The sequence below is a fragment of the Dendrobates tinctorius genome, unplaced genomic scaffold (assembly GCF_039654945.1).
Source record: "Dendrobates tinctorius isolate UK_male_01 unplaced genomic scaffold, ASM3965494v1 ptg000152l, whole genome shotgun sequence".
NCBI lineage: Eukaryota > Metazoa > Chordata > Amphibia > Anura > Dendrobatidae > Dendrobates > Dendrobates tinctorius.
Genome location: NW_027361819.1, coordinates 897,997 through 919,405, shown reverse-complemented (window position 1 = coordinate 919,405; position 21,409 = coordinate 897,997). Strand labels below are relative to the sequence as shown.

The 21,409-nt window shown below is 46.9% G+C and overlaps 1 protein-coding gene across 4 annotated transcripts in view; it reads left to right on the top strand.

Annotated features, from left to right (window-relative positions):
- The window catches only part of LOC141050664 (uncharacterized), an 80,588-nt gene that overhangs the window by 48,978 nt on the left and 10,201 nt on the right, over nt 1–21,409 (top strand). For all 4 annotated transcript variants that reach the window (XR_012220518.1, XM_073547257.1, XM_073547256.1 and 1 more), the window contains exons 3-8: nt 4,298–4,594; nt 5,582–5,866; nt 7,086–7,181; nt 7,771–8,133; nt 8,283–8,585; nt 20,844–21,194. Coding sequence is in view for 3 of the 4 variants with exons in the window: in XM_073547257.1 (XP_073403358.1) it covers nt 4,298–4,594; nt 5,582–5,866; nt 7,086–7,181; nt 7,771–8,133; nt 8,283–8,585; nt 20,844–21,194 (1,695 nt within the window). In the remaining variant the exon portion in view is untranslated. The remainder of the gene's footprint in view (nt 1–4,297; nt 4,595–5,581; nt 5,867–7,085; nt 7,182–7,770; nt 8,134–8,282; nt 8,586–20,843; nt 21,195–21,409) is intronic.

The window sequence follows — 21,409 nt, the reverse complement described above, 5'->3', positions numbered from 1 at the left end:
ATATATGAATCCAATCTAACCAAATAGGTGATGGCCTCTCATCAGCCTGAGGTTTACATCACCTATTCTTTAATTTACAAGTAATACATAATAATGGCAGCTTCCAATATCTTTTGGATGCTGTCGTGTGGCCTCACTTGGAGAATTTTTGGCTTTCACATTCAAAATTTATTAGATGGGTCCAACTTCTTCACCAAAATAGCTAACATAGAAAAAATTCAAAAAAACTCACACCACAAGATATGGCCTTCCCAAAACCCTGTCTGATGACAAAATGCACATATAGCAGGATGCAGCGGGTCTCCACTAATAAAGGTAAGGGGCAGCTCAGGTGCAAACTACTGATTAAAAACAAACACCCCACACCTACCAAACCATGGAGGGGTTGGCTGCCTAGTAGAAAAAATGCACATAGATAAGGCTTGCACAGGATGCCAGTCACACATGTAAGTGTGATGCAAAGTGTCTGGCTTGCAACCCATTAATGACGCCCATAGTATTATCAGGCGGGCTGCTCCAGCACTATAATATGCAACACAAAGTGACAGACGCTCCAATAGACCAAGCCAACAAAAAGAGGCCCAGCTGCATCCTGCAAAAAATATGATAAGGGCAAAAATTAATGCATACAATGAGTACATTAAATGAGGTATTGGTTAATATTTTGGCCAAAATAAATAGCGCCTGCAAGCCACGTCACGGCTCCTCATAATTTGCAGGTCCCTAACACTAATATCAAAACAGCTAACATAGAAAAAATTCAAAAAAACTCACAACACAAGATATGGCCTTCCCAAAACCCTGTCTGGTGACAAAATGCACATATAGCAGGATGCAGCGGGCCTCCACTAATGAAGGCAAGGGGCAGCTCAGGTGCAAACTACTGATGAGTCCAACATCTTCACCAGAAACCCAGAGCCTGGGCACTACTAAACCATTCAGGTCCAATTTCCATGAACTGTGATCCAAGGCGGGAGCCCATGATTTCTGGAGCTTTAGAGCGTTTTTTAGTTGAAACTGGTAGTCATTATGAAGATGGCATGTTGTTCTACATACCTGGTTCAGATCGCTCCTGTCTGCCCATCCTGTTTCTCATTAAACATTCTATTATTCGGTCCACCTGTACTACCTTACCTGCTCGTCTTCTCTATATGGGATTAGTGGGTAGATTAAGGGTTTCCGCAATGCCCCTATTTACAACAAGCCCTGATAATTGTTTCTATTGTTTGTAATATATGTTATTCCGTTTGATTACAAAATGTCCCTTATCTGGCACAAACCGGGAGGTCATGTTTTTCCTGTGCTCAAGAGAGTTTGGGTCCACCTTGAGTGTCAGCAGGTGAGGCATAACGTGAAAACTCAGTTCTTTACCGTTTCCTTAATCATGAATGACTTCCACACTCCCAGATTTTTCTTGCATCCTCTAAGCAAAGTAACAATATCGATGTTTTATAGAGACTTGTTCAAGTTTAGAAACTAAATCACTGTAAAATTTGCATCTGATGGCCATAAAACAGATGAGTAGTGGTCTACAGCTTTCTACGTTAGTGCTTAGATTCTTAGATTCCTAAATTAGTCTTATCCTGTCATACTTCACATATTCTGCTATATATTTCTTATAGAGATCACTACATTTCAACCATAATCATGAAGTATCTTTTTCCACCTCTTCTGGATTTGACCAATGGGCTGTGGTTATTGGTTACAGGTGCTCAAATAATTTTATGACCACATGGGAGTATCAGATGACCCTAAAGCCCCATAAGAAGAGAGAGAGGAACTTGACAATGTTGGGAGGACCAGCCAGTCAATGTATATGGGGTCCTTCCAACTCTCCCTGACAAATGTTGGAGGAGAGAAGGGTAGGGCACATTGAGTTTCAACACTCAATCCTTTTGTCTTATAATGGGAGATAAGACTCCAGTCTTAATGGGAACGGAGTGTATGTATATGGGGTAGTCAGGAGAGATAGCTGTCACGAAATGATTGTCCCACATCCACCCAAGGCGTATTTGTATCTTTAGAAAGATGTTCATTGAACATTGAAAATATATAAGATGTCTGAACACCCTAAGCATGGATCTACACTAGCCGGCTGCAGCCATTAATTGGCAACAAGTAAGCTGATCGGTGGTAATTTAATAGCCTGATTATACAAGTTGACCACAATATAGATTCGTACAGAACAGGTAATGATCTATCTGTGCACGTAAAATATCATTGTTCTCGAAAGCACATCTGATGTTTACACAGGACAATCTGCTGCCGAAAAACAAAAAGATTTTTCAGATGACTTAAAAATCACTTCACACGATGAACGAGTGTTTTTCTTGTTCACCGGTTGATCAGTGACCTGTTTAGGCAAGACGATAATCGGTAAACGAGGGTACCTAAAAACACTCGTTCCCAGTTATTAACCAGTGTAAATGCATTCTAAGACCTACTAACTTTCACTTTCTCCTGATAACTTCTCCCGCTCTGAGATACTTCTACATGCTCCTGCTTCCTTATCAATAACCAGTAACCAGAGATAGCTGGAGATATTGATTTTTCCATTATGTGTTTGTGCGACACTATAGTTTTTGTTGCATTCATTGTGTAACAACTAGATCTAACAATTATATTGTACAATGGGAAGTTGCTTATTTTTGGAGGGATTCATTGTTTATCACTTATATGAATTTCATTTTTTTGGCATGGGTGGGTTGGGGCTTATCATCTGTCACATTATTTGCAATGTTTTTTCTTTCTTTTTTCCTTTTCACTTGGCACCTTTGGGAGTGATATTCAAATATCATATCATTATATTGCCTTTTTTTATCCTTCCCTGCTAATTATTAACATATTATGGGGACGTACATATGCAGGTGGTGATAGCAGTTTCATGTCTCTGTTGAGATACTCGTTTTATATCAGTACGGATACCTACCCTATTCTCTGGGTTTTCTCTCCTCCCCCTTTTTCTTCTTTCTTTTCCCCTTTTTCTTCTGTTACCCGTCTTTTTTTGCCTTTTTCTTATTCTTTATCCTCGTTCTTTTTCTGTTATTACATTGCCCCATATCCTTTATTTTCTATGTTATAAAATCCATTTTAAATCTTTCACACTGCCATATACCGGACACTGTTGCCCATCTGTTTGCCAGATACTAAGATGTCCGCCGCGGGGGTGCGCATGCGCGGGCGGTTTCACAGTCTCGCATTGCCTAAGGCCTCCTTAGTGTGACCGCGCTGGGTACTGACGTCACGACCAGCGCTGCCATTGGAGGGCCGGCAGTGACGCGTCGCCTGGAAAAGCTCTGCCCCTCATGCGCCGCGTCCTCGCGGCTGATACTCTACACCTGGATTTAGGGATATTTATATGTGGCCAGCATATCTACCCACATTGCCCCCCGAGGAAGCCAGATAGGCGAAACGTGCGTTGGGGCACGTTCCTGGAACTTGGTTTTTCACCCATATGGGTAAGCACGATATGGCACTTTAATTTGCACTGTCACTTTATCTAGTAAAGGAGAATATAGCCCCTTGGTGGGCGATTCCCTGTATACTAGCCATATTGCTCTTCTATTAGCAGTCTCTCTACCCTGCACTGGATACTTTGATCCTTATGGGACCTATAGTGACTTATTTTATGTGCAGGGCGATGATTAGCTTGTTGTAACATGGGTACGTTGAGCTTCTGTGGCGCATTTTTACTTTTTTCTTTGGGGGATTTCTCTCATGGTGCATCTTATTATGCCTAGGCTTTGAATTAGTTCCGGTGAATCTATTTTTGTTTCCCACTACTTCATCTACTATTACTATGTCTATTGTGGTTTTATGTGATAATAAATAAAAGGATTAATTTTAAATTTAACTCTTTTGATGTTTATTCATATTGGGCTGAATACGCTTTCTATGTGTGAATTCTGAAGTATGTTAGGAGTTGCCTATCCCCTTTGGGGATTATTTAAATTGCTAATTACCCATGGTTTCGGTTATATCAAAGAGATAGCTGTCTGCCTAAAACTTGTGCAACTACCAGATATCTCTCTCGACTCCCCATACACATGAATGTTTAGCTTGATCGAGCATTCATGAGTTTTTAATGTAGAGAGAAGGAAACTTCTGCTCAGCGCCTCGCTAGCTTATCTCTGGTGAAACTAAAATCTAACATTCCTAACCCTTCTCTCCCACGACATCTCCCATCGAGCAGAGGGTCAGGAGACCAATATACACACTGTTATGGTCCCCTTAATAAAGGAGAGTGTAATACATATTTTTTTTAATAAGTTCTAATGTTATATTGTTTCCATATCAGCTGTTCCGGAGGTCAAGATACAAAAAAACGCTGTTCAGAGAGGTGTGGCAAGTTTTCTTCAATGTTCTATCACAAACTTCTACCCAAAGGATATTAAAGTGATTTGGCTCAAGAATGGTAAGATCTTAAGTGAATCAGCGCAGGACGACGAGACGAATGCGGATATGACCTTTACAAGGAACAGCTCAGTGTATGTTACATTTCTTGAGGAACCGGGAAAACCAAACATTGCTTGTAAGGTGGAACATAAGTATCTTCAAGAACCCATTGAAGATTTCTACAGTGTACGGTATGGAGGTGAGTTCACGCTGGTGGAACAACTTACATATCGTATATTCAATATTATGTTATATTTATAAAAATATATTTTAGTTTTGCCCAAATCTATAGGGTATAAAACAAGAGAACATTGAGTCTCAAAGACTGTTGGGTGGAGATGAATGGTCATTCCCTGACTGACATCAAAGATACTCGAGATGGTCTTGGATTCAATAAAGTTACAGAGTATTCAATGTCTGTAGTGCCAGATAGAAGATCATTCTCCAAAGGCAAGACTATATTAGGTGGTGGTTCCAACCAAAAGCTTTTTAGAAACAGTATGAACTTTTGAATTAAAAAATGTTATATCGACTGTACTGACCTCAGGAGACTTCTAGCATGTTCAGTCCTCCAGGACTGCTCAGAGGCTACTCAGGTCATTATCCACTAGATTAAATTTGGCTTTTCTAGCTGATATTATTTTTCACAGGTTGTTTGTGCCAGTATTATATGATCTCTGATGACCACATAAATGTTTTCTCCAGATTTTTTCATTCTTCTATTTGGGTTTTTCAAGCTTCTGAATTACGAGCTTATGATTCTTCACAATTGTCTACATTTTTGTTGTTGCTGATTATCTTCTCTTAAAGTCTTCCACACATTGTCAGTGAAACCCTCTAAGATATGTTTTGAGATATTCTGCTCAAGTATTCTGTATCTGTCCTACAATTTCTTTAAATACTGTTACTACTATGTCCTACATATGTTTACATTTGTTCCTGGTTATGATTTAATGGTCATTGAAACTTGCTAATTTGTTAAAAAAAAAAAACTCTTCGACACGTAAATTTTTTTACTGTTGAGTTTTGTAATCTCTACAAGATCAATGAAGCTTCAGATTGGTTATTTTGTTGTACTAGTTTGAGGCTGGACTTCTATCCATGGGTCTCCTCCAAAACTTGAAACACATGCAGTAATTCCTTATCATTTTTTTTATACAGTAGCTGATAAAATATCTCTCCTCAGCTCCTCCTACAGTCAATATCAAGGTTTCCAGGACTCCCGATGGTAACGATCAGATTTATATGTGTGAAGCGATGAACTATTCCCCCGAAAAAGTGACAATGCGCTGGTTGTTGGATGGGAAGAGAATCGATTCTTCCAAACAAAGTAACAATGAATATTTCAATAAAGAGATTTATCATCAGATTCAGCTAATTGGGAACAATCCACCATCCCAGATCTCCTGCGAGGTCCAACATGAGACGTTAAGAGATCCTATAATGATAACAGAGGAAGTCAGACTGGAGAGTAAGTCATTAGCGCCATTACTTTACTGTCTGGTTCTTATGCTGTGAATATATCATTTATACTATGCTTAACTGACACAATTCGTTATTAGTTGCCATATGATACAAATAAGATGGATGATAATGAAGTCACATGTGACATTCTGGCTAGTTCTGTAGTTGAAAACATTTTAGTCAAAGCTTAGTCTCAGCTGAGATTGTAGAGGAAAGATCGAGACAGCGAAGAACAAAAAAAAAAGTGGACCACGGGCCGCATCATGCCCGTCCGCCCGCTGTCACTGTTATCTGCTTCCTCGGGATGCAGACAGTGGTGAATACATTGATGGAGGATTTAGCCGCCGGCTCCTTCTTCCATTAGTCAGCGAGAGGGCCAGCAGACAACATGAAGTCACTGCATCGCGTCTGCTGTGTATATAGTGCAACATAGTTGGGAGCAGAGCACCAGGAGGAAAGGAAGCGAGGTGAATGTGTGTGTTTTTACCATATATGTATGGCAGGTTTTCATGTATATAAAAGGACGTGGGGATTCATACTGTATTTAGAAGGCTGTGTGTCTCATACTGTATATAGGGGGCAATGTGAAGGCTTATACTGTATAAAGGGGCTATGTGGAGGCTCACACTGTATATAGGAGGCTATGTGGAGGCTCATACTATTTTTAAGTGGCTATGTGGGCCTCATAATGTATATAGGAAGCTATATGGGCACTCTGGTTGTATATAGAAAGGCTATATGGGGGTTCACACTATATATAAATATAGAGGGGCTATGTGTGAGCTCACACTATATAGAGGGCTAATTCTTTTCTTAGGCGTATGTATGGGCCTCATACTGTATATAGGGGGCTATGTGGAGTCTCATACTATATATAGGAGTTATGTGGGATCTCATACTGTAAATAGAGGGGTATGTGAGGGCTCAGACTGTATACAGGGGGCTGTGTGGGGGCTCATATTGTATATAGGGGCTGTTTGCAGGCTCATACCATATATAGGGGGATCTCGGCATACTTAATTCTGTTCTATATTAAGTGATAATTATAATTTAATCATGTTCGGCAGAATTAATTCCAGCCTATTGATTCGGCCTCCACAGCAGTCACGGTCTCTCATGTGGTTCCTCCACACCCGTGCCTTAGCCAGTGGTCATGGAGGGATTGTCCTATGTGCAGCGGAGCTGCATTGATTTTGCTCTGATTTCTGTCCTGTTGATTCCTGCAGGTGATTGTAAGAGATCGTGCCATTTTGGTATCATCGGTGTTTTAGTAGGATTGTTGGTGACCTCACTACTAGGACTCTGGATTTTTATGAAGAAAGGTGAGCGGCTTCAATAGTATCAACGTTTATGGGGGAACATTTTACACTAAGAAAAGTTGGCGACTATTCAGGTGATTACGACCAACACTTCCATAGATTACAGATGGTCTGTTTCACACTTCAGTTGTTTGACGTCAGTTGCAAACCGCCAAAGTCTGAAAAAACGGATCCGTTTACGTTTTGCAACAAACGGATGCCACCGGATCGCATGAAATTTAAAGGAACAGAGGTCCGGAGAGAGAGGGAGAGGATCCGCTTTTTTCTAAAAATAGCGAATTTTGACTGACGTCAAACAACTGAAGTGTGAAACAGGCCTAACACACAGAATATGACTGCTCTACATGGATAGAACATTTTCACTAAGCCTTTGGCACAACAATCATCTTTACCTCCAACTTCTGTGGTAAATTACTTTTATTTTGAGGAAAAATTCCTCTGATCTGGGGTTGAATTATCAGATTTATAAAGATAAGACAAGATGTCAGGATTCTACTTTATTCAGAGCAATGTCTTCATTAGTTCCTCAAGGCTTTGGGAGAAATCCCATTACTGACATAGATGAACTAAACTTCTTTTTTATTTTCTATAGATTCCCAGAGGTTTCAGGTTGGTCACATTCACAGGGTGCAGACTGAGGGGAAAGTTACCTTTTACTGTATGGCTTCCAACTGTCCTAATGGTGTGCGGGTGACCTGGACGATCAAGGAGAACGATGGAGAAAAGGTGGTAATCTCGGATATTAAACAGGAAACAGATGAAGAAGCTGCTCTCATAGTCAGCAAGGAGTTCACTGTGAAAACGGAGCGATCACAGGAGGATAAGCTCCACCATGCCATCTCAGCTCTGAGCTTTACACCAGTTGTATCGAAACACAAAATGATTGAGGTCTCCTGCAGGTTCCTCTGCAACAAGCAAAGTCGAGAGAAGAGTCTTAAATGCAGCTTCACTTTTAGTAAGAGAATTCAATGTCTTCCAAAGTATTTCTTGCTAATTGTCTTTTGCTGCAATAATAATAATAAAACACCACAAATAACACGAAGAGAACACAAACAAATTGTTGCGTTTTTGTGGTCAATAATAATGACTTCTTTTCATTTCCAGAAAAGCCAGAACTGTCCGGCCCCGTGCAGATGTCTCTAGGTGACAATGGAGACGTCCTGTGTTCTGTCTCTTTGGAGAAGTTTTATCCTAAAGATATCAAGATAAAGTGGAGCCACGGTCTTGGACATTTCCAGGATGTAGAGACACTTCAGGAGACATTTACCAAGAATAATGACTTTACTTTTAATGTGAGAAGTATCTGTAGGGTTCCGGGTGATCTCCTCAAGGATCAAGGATGTAGAGTACGAGCCACATGGAGCCATGATGAGACTGGGACTGGACAACAGGAGGTGTCAATCACAGGTAATGAACCTCGTCATTACGTCTAGGTGACATCATAAAGGAACAATAAGCATGGAAAATGCACAAATAAAAGACGACTTGGCTTTTCTTCCCAAGACAAGTTTATATATTGCATATTGACTGTGCATTGTTTTGTGGAGAAATGGCATAATTTTTTTAATTAGTTAGAATGACTCCATGAACCGAAGTTACCTCTGGATTTATTGTGCTGTTCCCCAATCTACCGAACAGACCGGATGACAGATGGATTAGACAGTGTGGTCGATGGCGACATTTGTCATCAGTTACATGTGTTTTCTAGAGAAGAAGCTGGAGAACAAGATCGGTAACAATAATCGGTTTTCCGCACCTGGTTGGCTTCTGTGAGGCACAACACTAAACTGCTATAAATGAATGGAATCCCAGCTGCTGCATCACCTCGAGTGGGACAATCCAATGTAATAGCAGATATTAGTAGAATAAAACAGATATCCTGTGCTGCTTGTGGCGATCCGATCAAACATTCAAATATACATAAGTCGTAGGAATGCGGTTTATTTTCTACGCGTTTTGAATTTATCCAACTTCTTAAGAAAAAAAAAAATACAAGGAAAACTTATTTCTTTATCGCCTTATTGGGGGACACAGAATACCATGGGTGTATGCTGCTGCTGCTAGGAGGCTGACACTATGCAAAAACAAGAAAATTAGCTCCTCCCCGGCAGTATACACCCACCGACAGGCACCAAGCACCTCAGTTTGTGCTTAGTGTCTGTAGGAGGCGGACCGGGATCTCCCCAGATCCGCAGTTTTAATCCAATTTTCCTTTCAGGTTTAGTTTGAACTTTTTAATTTTTCCCTCTTTTCTCTTTTAGGTTCTTTTCCATCGGGAAACAGGGTATAGTTGTTACTCTGATTTCCCATATCATGCGGCTGAGCGAGCAGTGTGGTGTCACCCACATCGCAACTCTCAGTACCGCAGGCAGGACTTTTCCCTATCACCTTCTGGTGACAAGGGTTACGGACAGGTGGCTGGTCCTTGCAGAATCCCCCTCCTCACCCCTTTCTCGGGACAGGGCTGAGAGGAAGACAGCGATCGCAGGTGTTTCAAGCCGTCTTCTGCAGGATGCGGTTACAGAGGACTCCTTCCCCTCCCAGCGGCCTGCCGTTTCCCCGTGGGCCCCTGTGGTCATCCTCTTCTGGGACGTCAGGTAAGTGCCTGTACGTTCCCTCCGGCCCCGCATAAGCTCCAGTGACATGGGAGAAGAAGGGACCTGGTTTTGCAGTTCCACAGGTTTGAATCTCCCGCCCTTTTTCTGCCTGTCGCGCGCTCAGCCGCTTGCCTTCCTTCACTTTCCCTGCTCTAGCCAGGGAGTCTACGGGGATCCCCTCACTCACCGCAGCGTCAGGACCTGGTCAGCTCATTCTCAGCGCGGTATGTCGGGCATGGAGCTGCGGCGCCGTCAGGGTGGGAGGCACTTTCACTTTCATTTTCCCCTCAGCGTGGGGAAGTCCTCTGCTCTCCCTCCTCCCTTCCTGATGAGCGCGCTCTTTTCCCTTCACCCATGACAGCACCACCTGAGAGAGGGATCCGCCCCGCCAGGACAGGAACCTACTGAGACATAAGGGGCGGCACCTCTCCCCCGCTTCAGTTGGGTTCCTGTCCTGGAAGGAATCCCACTGTGGCGGTGCCTGTCATGGGCGAAGAAAAAGATAAAAGCCCAGGCCCGTCCCGGCGCGGGAAGAACAGGTAGCTTACCTGTAGCGCCGGCCGTCGGGTCCTGGAAGCGCAGTCCCTGGGGCTCCGGGTTCGTGCGGGCGTGGATGGGATCCTGGTGGCTCCGGGAAGCCCCCACCACGCCGCCCTCCCCTCGCGCACGCCGCATCTCGATCCCCGTGGTAGGGGAGAGATGCTGGTGTCTTCCGGCCGCTGACGTCAGCGGCGCTTGGAATGCTGGGTGCGCCGGCTGACGTCAGCAGACGGCGACGGTGTAATGGCGCCGGGTGCGACGCCGGCCGGCTTCTGAAGCGCTGAGCCGGCGGTCGCAGGGGGGAGGGGAGGAAGACGCTCACCAGGCGGAGGCATGCAATTTAAAAGGAGGAAGACAGCTGTAGATCGGCGGTGCAAAATGGAGTCCGAGCAGGAACGTTCAGCGTCCCTGCCTCCCTCACAGCCCTCTGGCAGGAAGCATGGAAGCCATTCAAGCAGCAGTCGCCCCAGCCGCAGGTCGGGGCACTCCTCAAGGTCCAAAGAGCGCGGGTCAGGTGCTCCGATGCAGCCTCCAAGTCCGGTACCCTTGATTACGGGTGGTGAGTGATCTTCGTGAATGTTAACAGTATATTAATAGGGGTTTTCTATTGTATGCTTCACCCTGTAGGAAAGGCCCAGAAAAGCGGGAAGCAAGAAGAATAATAGGGGTTGTGCTATATGTAAATCTCCCCTAGCAAGAGACTGGCAAAAAGATCTCTGTGCTTCGTGCATTCAGCGGACTATGGCGGAGGAAGCCCCTAGTTTCGCAGCTAATCTAATATCTGCCCTCAAGTCAGAAATGGAAGGCTCAATTAAGTCCTTATTGAAAAAACGGAAAAAAAGCAGGAAGGATTTCCCTAGTTCACCCTCAGATTCCGCGTCAGTATCATCTCAGGCGGAAAAATCATCCTCCTCAGACTCCTCAGATAGTGACACATGTAACATGTAAGCCATGTTTCCCTGTAGAAGATACAGATGCCCTCCTAAAGGCCATTAGAACCACAATGGGCCTACAGGAAGAAAGGGCGGCTAAAACCCTAGAGGACGTCATGTTTGGGGGGCTTCAGGAGAGGAAAAAACGAACCTTTCCAGTAAACGCGAAAATCCAGGTGCTTATTGAGAAGGAGTGGAAAAAGCCTGAAAAATCGGGGGCCCTTCCATCTGCCTCTAAGAGACGATACCCCTTTGAATACAAGGATACGGAGGTATGGGACAAAGTCCCAAAAATAGATGCAGCGGTGTCCAGATCTTCCAAAAGGTCGGCCCTGCCCTTGGAGGATGCAGGGGTTCTTAGAGACCCGCTGGACAAAAAAGCGGACTCATATTTGAGGCACGCATGGGAAGCGACAGCAGGAGGTCTAAAGCCGGCGATAGCGGGCACCTGCACGGCACGCTCCCTCATGATCTGGCTGCAGCAGTTAGAAGAGAAGCTGGCGTCAAGGGTCCCAAGAGAGAAGATCTTATCAGACATGTATCTCTTGCACGGGGCAGCAGCTTTTTTGGCAGATACCTCGGCGGACTCTATGCGATTGACAGCCAGAGCAGCGTCACTATCAAATGCTGCTAGATGCGCGTTATGGCTTAAGGGCTTTCCGGGTGACCTTCAGTCCAAGGCCAAATTGTGCTCTCTCCCCTGCGATGGTCGATTCCTGTTCGGCAAGAACTTGGACGATATTCTGGAGAAAGCAGGCGATAAGAAAAAAGGCTTCCCCAGATTCCCTATGGATCAGAGGAGACAGCCCTTTCGGAGGGGGAGATTCAATAGAGGGAGTCCTCCCGCTGACAGGAGAAGAAGGGAGGATAAAAGAAAGAAAGAATCAGGGTTTATGTTTGGTGGAGGCACCTCCACCTCAAAAAAGTCACCACAATGACGCCGGTATTCCAGTAGGAGGGAGATTGGCACTCTTTTTCCAGGCCTGGGAAAAGATCTCCTCCAATACCTGGATTCTGAGCATCCTAAAAGAAGGCCTGAAAATCCCCTTTATTCGTCAGCCAAAACCCGTGGTCGTCATCACACCTATCAGGAAGATGACCGAAGAACAACTGGCCTTAGAAACAGAAATCCTGAGCCTGATAGACAAGCGGGTACTGTCCGAGGTGCCACGCTTACAGGAAGGAAAGGGGTTTTATTCACCCCTTTTTCTAATAAAAAAACCGGATCAGTCGTTCAGGACAATCATAAATCTCAGATGCCTCAATCTTTGGATAAGGAACCCGACCTTCAAGATGGAATCAGTGACTACGGCAGTGAAGCTGCTACATCAAGATTGCTTCATGGCCGTAGCCGATTTAAAGGATGCGTATTATCACATCCCTATTCATCCAGATTACCAGAAATACCTGTGGGTAGCGCTTTATATTCAGGGCACACTAAGGCACTTTCAGTTCAGGGCTCTTCCGTTTGGCATATCCATAGCCCCGAGGGTCTTCACCAAGGTCATAGCGGAAGTGACAGCCTTTCTCCGGATTCACGATACGGTCATAATACCATACCTGGACGATTTTCTTATAGTGGGCAGTTCAGAGGACCACTGTACAGCACAGTTGACTCAGGTGATCAACACCTTGCAAGAGTTAGGGTGGATAGTCAATTTCAAAAAATCAAAATTACAACCCCTAAAGAAACAGACCTTCCTAGGATTTATACTGGACTCAGAAAGGCAAGAGTGTCTGCTCCCAGAGTCCAAGATAGAGAAGGTACAAAATCTGGCCTTGGCGGGCCGAAACCAACCATGTATGACATTAAGAAAAGCAATGTCCCTACTAGGTACCCTAACATCCTGTATTCCGGCGGTCAGGTGGGCTCAGTTTCACACCCAGCAACTCCAGGGGGAGATACTAAGAGCACAAAGATCGCTAAGAGGGCGTTTGGAAGGGAAGCTGGAGCTTTCCTCAAAAACCAGAGACTCTCTCAACTGGTGGTTGAACGGGACAAATCTGACCTTAGGAATACCATGGGACAGACAGGCGACAGATATAATTTTAACAGATGCAAGCTCCTCGGGGTGGGGGGCACACCTAAGGGGCCTCATAGGTCAGGGTTCCTGGACACCTCAAGAAAGGAAGGCATCCTCCAACCTGAGAGAACTGTGGGCAGTGGGCAAGGCCCTAAGCCACATCATTCCGCTACTCCAGGGTCGAGACGTACGCATCATGTCAGACAACAAGGTAGCAGTGGCATACATCAACCACCAAGGTGGGACAAAATCACACTCCTTAATGGAAGCAGCAACAGACATTCTGAGCAGTGCAGAGGAACACCTACACTCCGTGACAGCCCTACACATAAAAGGGGCAGAAAACATAGAGGCAGATTTCCTGAGTCGCAATACCCTGAGGCAAGGAGAATGGGCGCTAAACCGGTCCATTTTTCAAAAGATAATTCAGCTTTGGGGGGAACCGGTGATAGACCTCTTTGCAAACAAGCACAACAGGCAAACAGAAAGGTTCTGCTCTCTAAACCCGAGGGAAAATCCATGGGCAGTGGACTCGTTGCACATCCAGTGGAACTTCAGACTGGCCTACGCGTTCCCCCCAGTAGCTCTGATCCCAACTGTGGTAAGAAAAATCAGAAACGCTAAAGCCAGGGTGATTCTAATAGCTCCATTCTGGCCAAAAAGGCCCTGGTTCGCTCTGCTACGGAAGATGTCCCTCTCCGATCCATGGGTTCTGCCAGAAATCCCGGACCTACTAGCTCAGGGTCCAATATTGCACGCTCAGGTCAAAGGATTCCATCTGACGGCGTGGAATTTGAAAGGTCGCTTTTAATGGATAGGGGGTTCTCCCCTGGGCTGGTGGCCACTCTGCTAAAAAGCAGGAAACCGGTGACTACTAACATCTACGGCAGAACATGGGATAAGTTCCTACAGTTCTTGGGTAAGCCGTTAGGAAAAGAACCCCCGATTAGGGACATCCTAGAGTTCTTACAATCTGGGTTGCAGATGGGGTTAGCAGTAAACACACTTAAGGTTCAGGTGTCGGCACTAGGGGCGCTCTACAATTGCAAACTGGCATCAGATAGGTGGATAGCCAGATTTATTAAATCCTGCCATAGAGCTAAGCCTATTCCAATACCCAGGATAGCCCCCTGGGATTTAAACCTGGTGTTAGAAGCCCTTACAAAAGATCCGTATGAGCCATTACATCAGCTACCCCTAAAGTTCTTGACCCTAAAAACAATCCTGTTAGTAGCCCTCACATCAGCCCGCAGGATAAGCGACTTACAGGCTCTCTCAGTAAATCCTCCTTATACGCAAGTCTTTCAGGATAGGGTAGTATTAAGAACAGACCCCAGTTATCTGCCCAAGGTAGTATCAGATTTCCATCGGGGTCAGGAAATTGTCCTTCCATCCTTTTGCGAAAATCCAAAAAATCTGGGGGAGGAAAAATTCCATAGTCTGGATGTTAAAAGGGCTCTCGTAGAATATATATCTGCCACTAGCCAGTGGAGGAGGTCACAGTCCCTATTCGTAGCTTTTCAGGGTGCCAGGAAAGGCTATGGGGTTTCAAAAGGGACTATTGCTAGATGGATTAGGGAAGCCATTAGTGTAGCCTATTCAGCTAGTGGTATCCCGATTCCTGACGGCATCAAGGCTCATTCCACCAGAGCCGTGGCGACCTCCTGGGCTGAAAAGGCAGAGGTATCAATCGAACAGATTTGTAAGGCCGCTACCTGGGCCTCACCTTCAACCTTCTTTAAGCACTATAGATTAAATCTATCCTCCTCTGCTGACTTAACCTTTGGTAGAAGGGTGCTGCAAGCGGTGGTCCCTCCCTAAGGTGTTTCGAAGTCTCCAAAAATCTCTCAGGTGGTGCTGTCATGGGTGAAGGGAAAACCACCATGGTTACTTACCGGTAGCCGGTTTTTCCGGAACCCATGACAGCACCCGTACATTCCCCCCCTTTTTCACTGTATGGGTGTGCACAAGTAGTAGGGTGTTTTGAGTGTTGTGGTGTTGGATTAAACATGTAACTAACCGGGAAGTCCTCTCAATGCTCTGTAACCCAACTGAAGTGGGGGAGAGGTGCCGCCCCTTATGTCTCAGTAGGTTCCTGTCCTGGCGGGGCGGATCCCTCTCTCAGGTGGTGCTGTCATGGGTTCCGGAAAAACCGGCTACCGGTAAGTAACCATGGTGGTTTTCAGCGCGCCTTTTCTAGCCCATCACAGGGCTTCTTTCTCTTTTGGATGCCAGCCCCCTCTTCTGCCATGCCCTCCCCAGTCGCTATTAACCAATCACGGCGTGGCCGCTAAGCTCCGCCCATCTCCCAGCACAGCGTTTCCTGATGCCTGAATCACTCCTTCCTGCGCGGTTTGGGGGACACTTCGGCGTTTTCTTCTGCTGCTCGCACAGAATCTCGGTAGGCTCGGCTCTGAGGCAAGGATTAGCTCTCCTCGGCAGTTATTCCCTAATATCTGCAGCCAATCAGTGCAGTTTACTTATGCCCAACCCTTCAGGGGATCTCTGCTTCAGGCCCACCGCTACCTATTACGCCTGTGCGCGCTGTAAAAAGAAGTGGGCATCGGGTCAGTCGTCCCCATTCTGCCCCCCCTGCAGTCCTTCAAATATGTCAGCATCTCAGGAACGCACAGAGTCCCGGGCGGAGGGCGCTCTTCCCTCCTCTCTTCCCCCGGAGTGGGCCGTTACAATGTCACAGTCCGTTTCTGACTTGACAAAAGTATCACAGTCGCTGGTCCAGGTCTTAGAACGTTTACCTCAGCTATCCTCAGCCACCTCTGCCCCGACCACCTCTCGGGGTGAGTCGTCCGCACCTGACCGCGACCTTCAGAGAGACAGACAGGGAAGGACTTCTAGGAAGCGGGCTCTGTCCACTTCGTCTTCGAGCTTGCAGGGCCCTTCCGCTCCCAGGCCTCCTTCTTCCTCGGATGACAACCTTCAGTCAGGCGAGGATTCCCATTCGGAAGCTAGCTCAGAGGGGAACAGCGTTTCTAAGACGCGGGACATGGTCGATAGTCTTATTGCAGCTATCTTCCAAACACTAAAACTTAAACAGGATGAGGCTCCAACTCAGGAAAGCTCTGTTCTCCTTAGACGAGCCAGACCTCTGTCTCGAACCTTTCCAAATCACAACGATTTCGACACTACCTTATCCAAACACTGGGAGCGTCCTGAGCAACGTTTCTCAGGCCGCAAGTATTTGGACGTTCTGTACCCCTTTGACGCAGAACTGCTCTCAAAGTGGTCCAAGGCTCCCGAGGTAGATCCTCCAGTTTCCCGGATAGCCTCAAAAACGGTGCTCTCTCTGCCAGACGGGGCATCGCTCAAAGATCCTACTGACAGGCAGATTGAATCTCTGGCTAAGTCTATCTTTGAGGCATCTGGCGCCTCTCTCTGCCCTATTTTCGCATCCGCCTGGGTGGCGAAGGTCATTTCCGCTTGGGCAAAAATTCTTCGCAGAGGCATCTTAGCGTCAGCTCCTCAAGACGAGTTGGCAGATCTTGCAGATCAGATTAACCAGGCGGGAAAATACCTTTTGGCCGCCTCCTTGGACGCGGCCGGCTGCGTAGCAAGGGCTAACAGCAACATAGTAGCTGTACGCCGAGTCCTTTGGCTAAAGTCATGGAATGCGGACACTACTTCAAAAAAGTCGCTTACCAATCTGCCATTCCATGGCTCTAGGCTCTTTGGAGCAAAGCTGGATCAGATAATTTCCGATGCCACTGGAGGTAAAAGTACTTCGCTTCCCCAGTCTCGACCAAAACGTCCTTTCAACAGAAGGGGGTTTCGACCGTTCAGGCCCTTTCGTCCCTTCTCTGCCACGGAGAGAGCCACTCAACAGGATCGGCCGCCTGCCACCAGGGAGCGGGATCAGAGGAAACCTTCCTACAAACCCGCTCCTCGCTGGAGATCTAGAGGTCAATATTCCAGATCTGCAGGAGCCAGTTCCGGCAGATTTTCGTCTAAGTGACGGGTCACCCCCACCTGGAATTTCTTCCAGGGTGGGAGGCAGACTTTCCTTTTTCGCGGATGCTTGGCTGTCCGTTGTCGACGACGCTTGGGTCAGAGAACTCGTCGCATCCGGTTACAAAATCGAATTTGCTTCACTCCCGAACAGACGGTTTTTCCGGTCTCGTCCTCCGCGACAGCGGGCCCAGATTCCGGGTTTTCTGCAGGCCATTTCCTCCCTTCTTTCCGCCGGAGTCATTGTTCCCGTTCCCTCAGACGAACGGTCTTCCGGGTTCTACTCCAATCTTTGTGGTCCCGAAGAAAGACGGCTCTCTTCGTCCTATTCTGGACCTCAAACTGCTCAATCGCCACGTGAAGATTCTTCATTTCAGGATGGAGTCTCTTCGGTCGGTGATTGCTTCCATGGAGCCCGGGGAATTCCTCTGCTCGGTGGACATTCGGGATGCCTATCTGCACATTCCAATCTGTGTGCAACATCAGAAGTGTCTTCGATTTGCGTTTCAGGGAGACCACTTTCAGTTCACAGCTCTTCCTTTCGGCCTGGCTTCAGCGCCCCGGGTTTTCACGAAGGTGATGGCGACCGTCATGGCCATCCTTCGCTCCAGAGGGATCCTCATCATCCCTTATCTGGACGATCTTTTGATCAAGGGTTCGTCTCGCCAGGACTGTCTCCGGAGCCTTCAGATAACCCTGGACACTCTCAGCCGCCTAGGTTGGCTGGTCAACAAGGAGAAGTCCATTCTGATCCCCACCCAGCGTCTGACCTTTCTGGGTATGGAATTCGACACGGAGCTAGCCCGTGTTTTTCTTCCAAAGGAGAAATTTACAACTCTGTCCAAAGGCATCAGAACTCTCAAGAGGCCTGCTCCTATTCCCATTCGGTTCTGCATGAAGGTCCTGGGGAAGATGGTGGCCGCCATGGAAGCGGTGCCCTTTGCGCAGTTTCATCTTCGCCCCCTCCAGCTGTCTCTGCTTTCAGCCTGGGACAAGACCACGATGTCCTTGGACCGTCCTATTCGGCTTCCTCTCAGAGTGAGGCAGTCTCTCACTTGGTGGCTACGGCCAGCGTCAGTTCTCCAAGGGAGGTCCTTCCTTCTGCCTCAGTGGCAAATCATCACCACAGATGCGAGCCTTCTAGGATGGGGAGCAGTGTTCCATCAGAAAGCGGCCCAAGGCCGCTGGAAGCCACAGGAGTCTCTCCTCCCAATCAATCTTTTGGAGATCAGGGCTATTTTCCTGGCCCTTCTTCATTGGCAGCCCCTCCTCTCCGGCAAGCCGGTTCGTATTCAGTCGGACAACGCCACAGCCGTGGCGTACATCAACCATCAGGGGGGCACGCGCAGCAAACAAGTAATGTCAGAAGTGGCCAAGATATTACGCTGGGCAGAACGTTACGTTCCGACAATCTCCGCCGTCCATATTCCAGGGGTGGAAAATTGGGCAGCCGACTTTCTAAGTCGCCAGGGCCTAGCGTCCGGCGAATGGTCCCTGCACCCCGCGGTTTTCTCTCAGATATGCGACCGTTGGGGCACCCCGGATGTCGATCTCATGGCATCTCGGATGAACCACAAGGTGCCGCAGTTCGTAGCCAGGTCCAGGGACCCTCTAGCTGTCGCATGCGACGCACTGGTGACTCCGTGGTCCCAGTTTCAACTTCCATATCTGTTCCCGCCTCTGGCATTGATCCCTCGGGTGGTCAAAAAGATAAAAGCGGAAGGCGTACCAGTGATTCTAGTCGCTCCAGATTGGCCGAGACGGCCTTGGTACGCGGAACTGGTCAACATGCTCGCGGACGTTCCCTGGAGGCTTCCGGACCGTCCAGATCTTCTCTCGCAAGGCCCCCTTTACCACGAGAATTCTAAGTCTCTGAGTTTGACGGCATGGCCGTTGAGACCGCAATTCTGAAGGAATCAGGTCTGTCCAGTCAGGTTATTCAAACTATGATCAGAGCCAGGAAACCAGCCTCTTCCCGCATTTACTACAGGTACTGGAAAGCTTTTTTCCGTTGGTGCGATGATAACAGAGTCTTCCCAATGTCTTTTTCTATCCCGTCTATCCTGGGGTTTCTTCAGGCTGGGCTAGACGCGGGTCTGTCCCTCAGTACGCTCAAGGGCCAGGTTTCCGCTCTCTCTATCCTCTTCCAAAGAGAGCTAGCTTCTCTACCACAGGTCAAGACCTTTCTACAAGGGGTTTCCCACGTGGCTCCTCCTCATCATTCGCCAATAGACCCGTGGGATCTCAACCTCATCCTTAGCACTCTCCAGAAGGCGCCGTTCGAGCCTCTCCAGGACATTCCTTTGTCCCTTCTCTCTTGGAAGGTCACCTTTTTGATCGCCATTTCATCCATCAGAAGAGTTTCTGAATTGGCGGCCTTGTCATGTCGTTCCCCTTACCTCATTCTCCATCAGGACAAAGCCGTCCTCAGGCCTGCTCCTTCTTTTCTTCCAAAGGTGGTTTCCGCTTTCCATATCAATGAGGATATCGTCCTTCCTTCTTTTTGTCCGGCTCCATCTCATCCTCTTGAGAAGTCTCTCCACACACTGGACGTAGTTAGAGCCCTGCGTGTCTATCTCGCCAGGACTTCTTCCTTTCGTCTGTCCGATTCCTTGCTGATCATCTCTGAAGGTCGCCAGAAGGGTCTTCCGGCTTCCAAATCCACGATCGCTCGCTGGATTCGTTCTACCATTCTGGAAGCGTATCGTCTTCAGGAAAAGCGGCCCCCTCCGGGAGTAAGAGCTCATTCCACCCGGGCTGTGGCGGCTTCGTGGGCTGCTCGTCACCAGGCCTCGGCCATGCAAATTTGCAAGGCCGCAACCTGGTCATCTTTGCACACCTTCACGAGGTTCTACAGGGTTCATACCCAGGCCTCGTCTGATGCTGTGGTTGGTAGGAAGGTTCTGCAGGCGGCGGTGGCTCACCAGCCGACCTAAGCCTTTCGGTTCCTTATTGCTGTTCCCACCCTTGGGACTGCTTTGGGACGTCCCATGGTATTCTGTGTCCCCCAATAAGGCGATAAAGAAAGATGGATTTTTGGTTCTTACCGTAAAATATTTCTTGGAGCCTTCATTGGGGGACACAGCACCCTCCCAGTTTAAGTTGTACCGTGTTGGGTCTTGGAGTCCCTTGTTGGGTTGGTACATATGGTTCGAGTTTTTATCGTTGCTTCTCCTACTGCTTTTTCACCAACTGAGGTGCTTGGTGCCTGTCGGTGGGTGTATACTGCTGGGGAGGAGCTAATTTTCTTGTTTTTGCATAGTGTCAGCCTCCTAGCAGCAGCAGCATACACCCATGGTATTCTGTGTCCCCCAATGAAGGCTCCAAGAAAGAGATTTTACGGTAAGAACCAAAAATCCATCTTTCTTCTTTCTTTGTGTTTTTTTCCTGAAGAAAACTGGTAGAAAATACACTGAATCAGCTGTCACAGGAAAGATATATATCTTTGTACCGTGTTAGCCAGTAGATAGAAAAATATTTAGAATTGAGAGTCCTCTGTGGTTGATACCTTTTAATGGCGAACTGAAAAGATGGTATCAGCCACTGAGGACTCTCAATTCTAAATATTCAGCTGTCACATACACTACATACGTGTCTCTATGTTTTTAGACTCTGATTGGTGTCCAGTGATGGGAGAGATTGAGAAACCGGACTTCATAGACGGTAAAGAAGCTAAACTGGTTTGCCAAATCTCCGGCTTTTTCCCTAATGATCTGGATGTGAAGTGGTTAAGAAGAGACGCAGAAAGTCAGGAGTTTCATATTTTATCAGCCAATGACAAATACAAGTTTCCAGAAATGGAGGCCACACAACAAGAAGACAAGACATTCAACTATACAGCCTGTCTGATCGCATCTGTGTCAGCGGCAACAGATTACAGGGCAGAATTCATCTGTCGGGTGAGACACCCTAGTCTAAAGACACCTCTGGAGAAGAGCACAAAAGAACTCGGGGTGAAGGGTAAGTCTGTATATCCTGTATTATACTCCAGAGCTGCGCTCACTATTCTGCTGGTGCAGTCACTGTGTACATACATTACATTACTGATCCTGAGTTACATCCTGTATTATACTCCAGAGCTGCGCTCACTATTCTGCTGGTGCAGTCACTGTGTACATACATTACATTACTGATCCTGAGTTACATCCTGTATTATACTCCAGAGCTGCACTCAC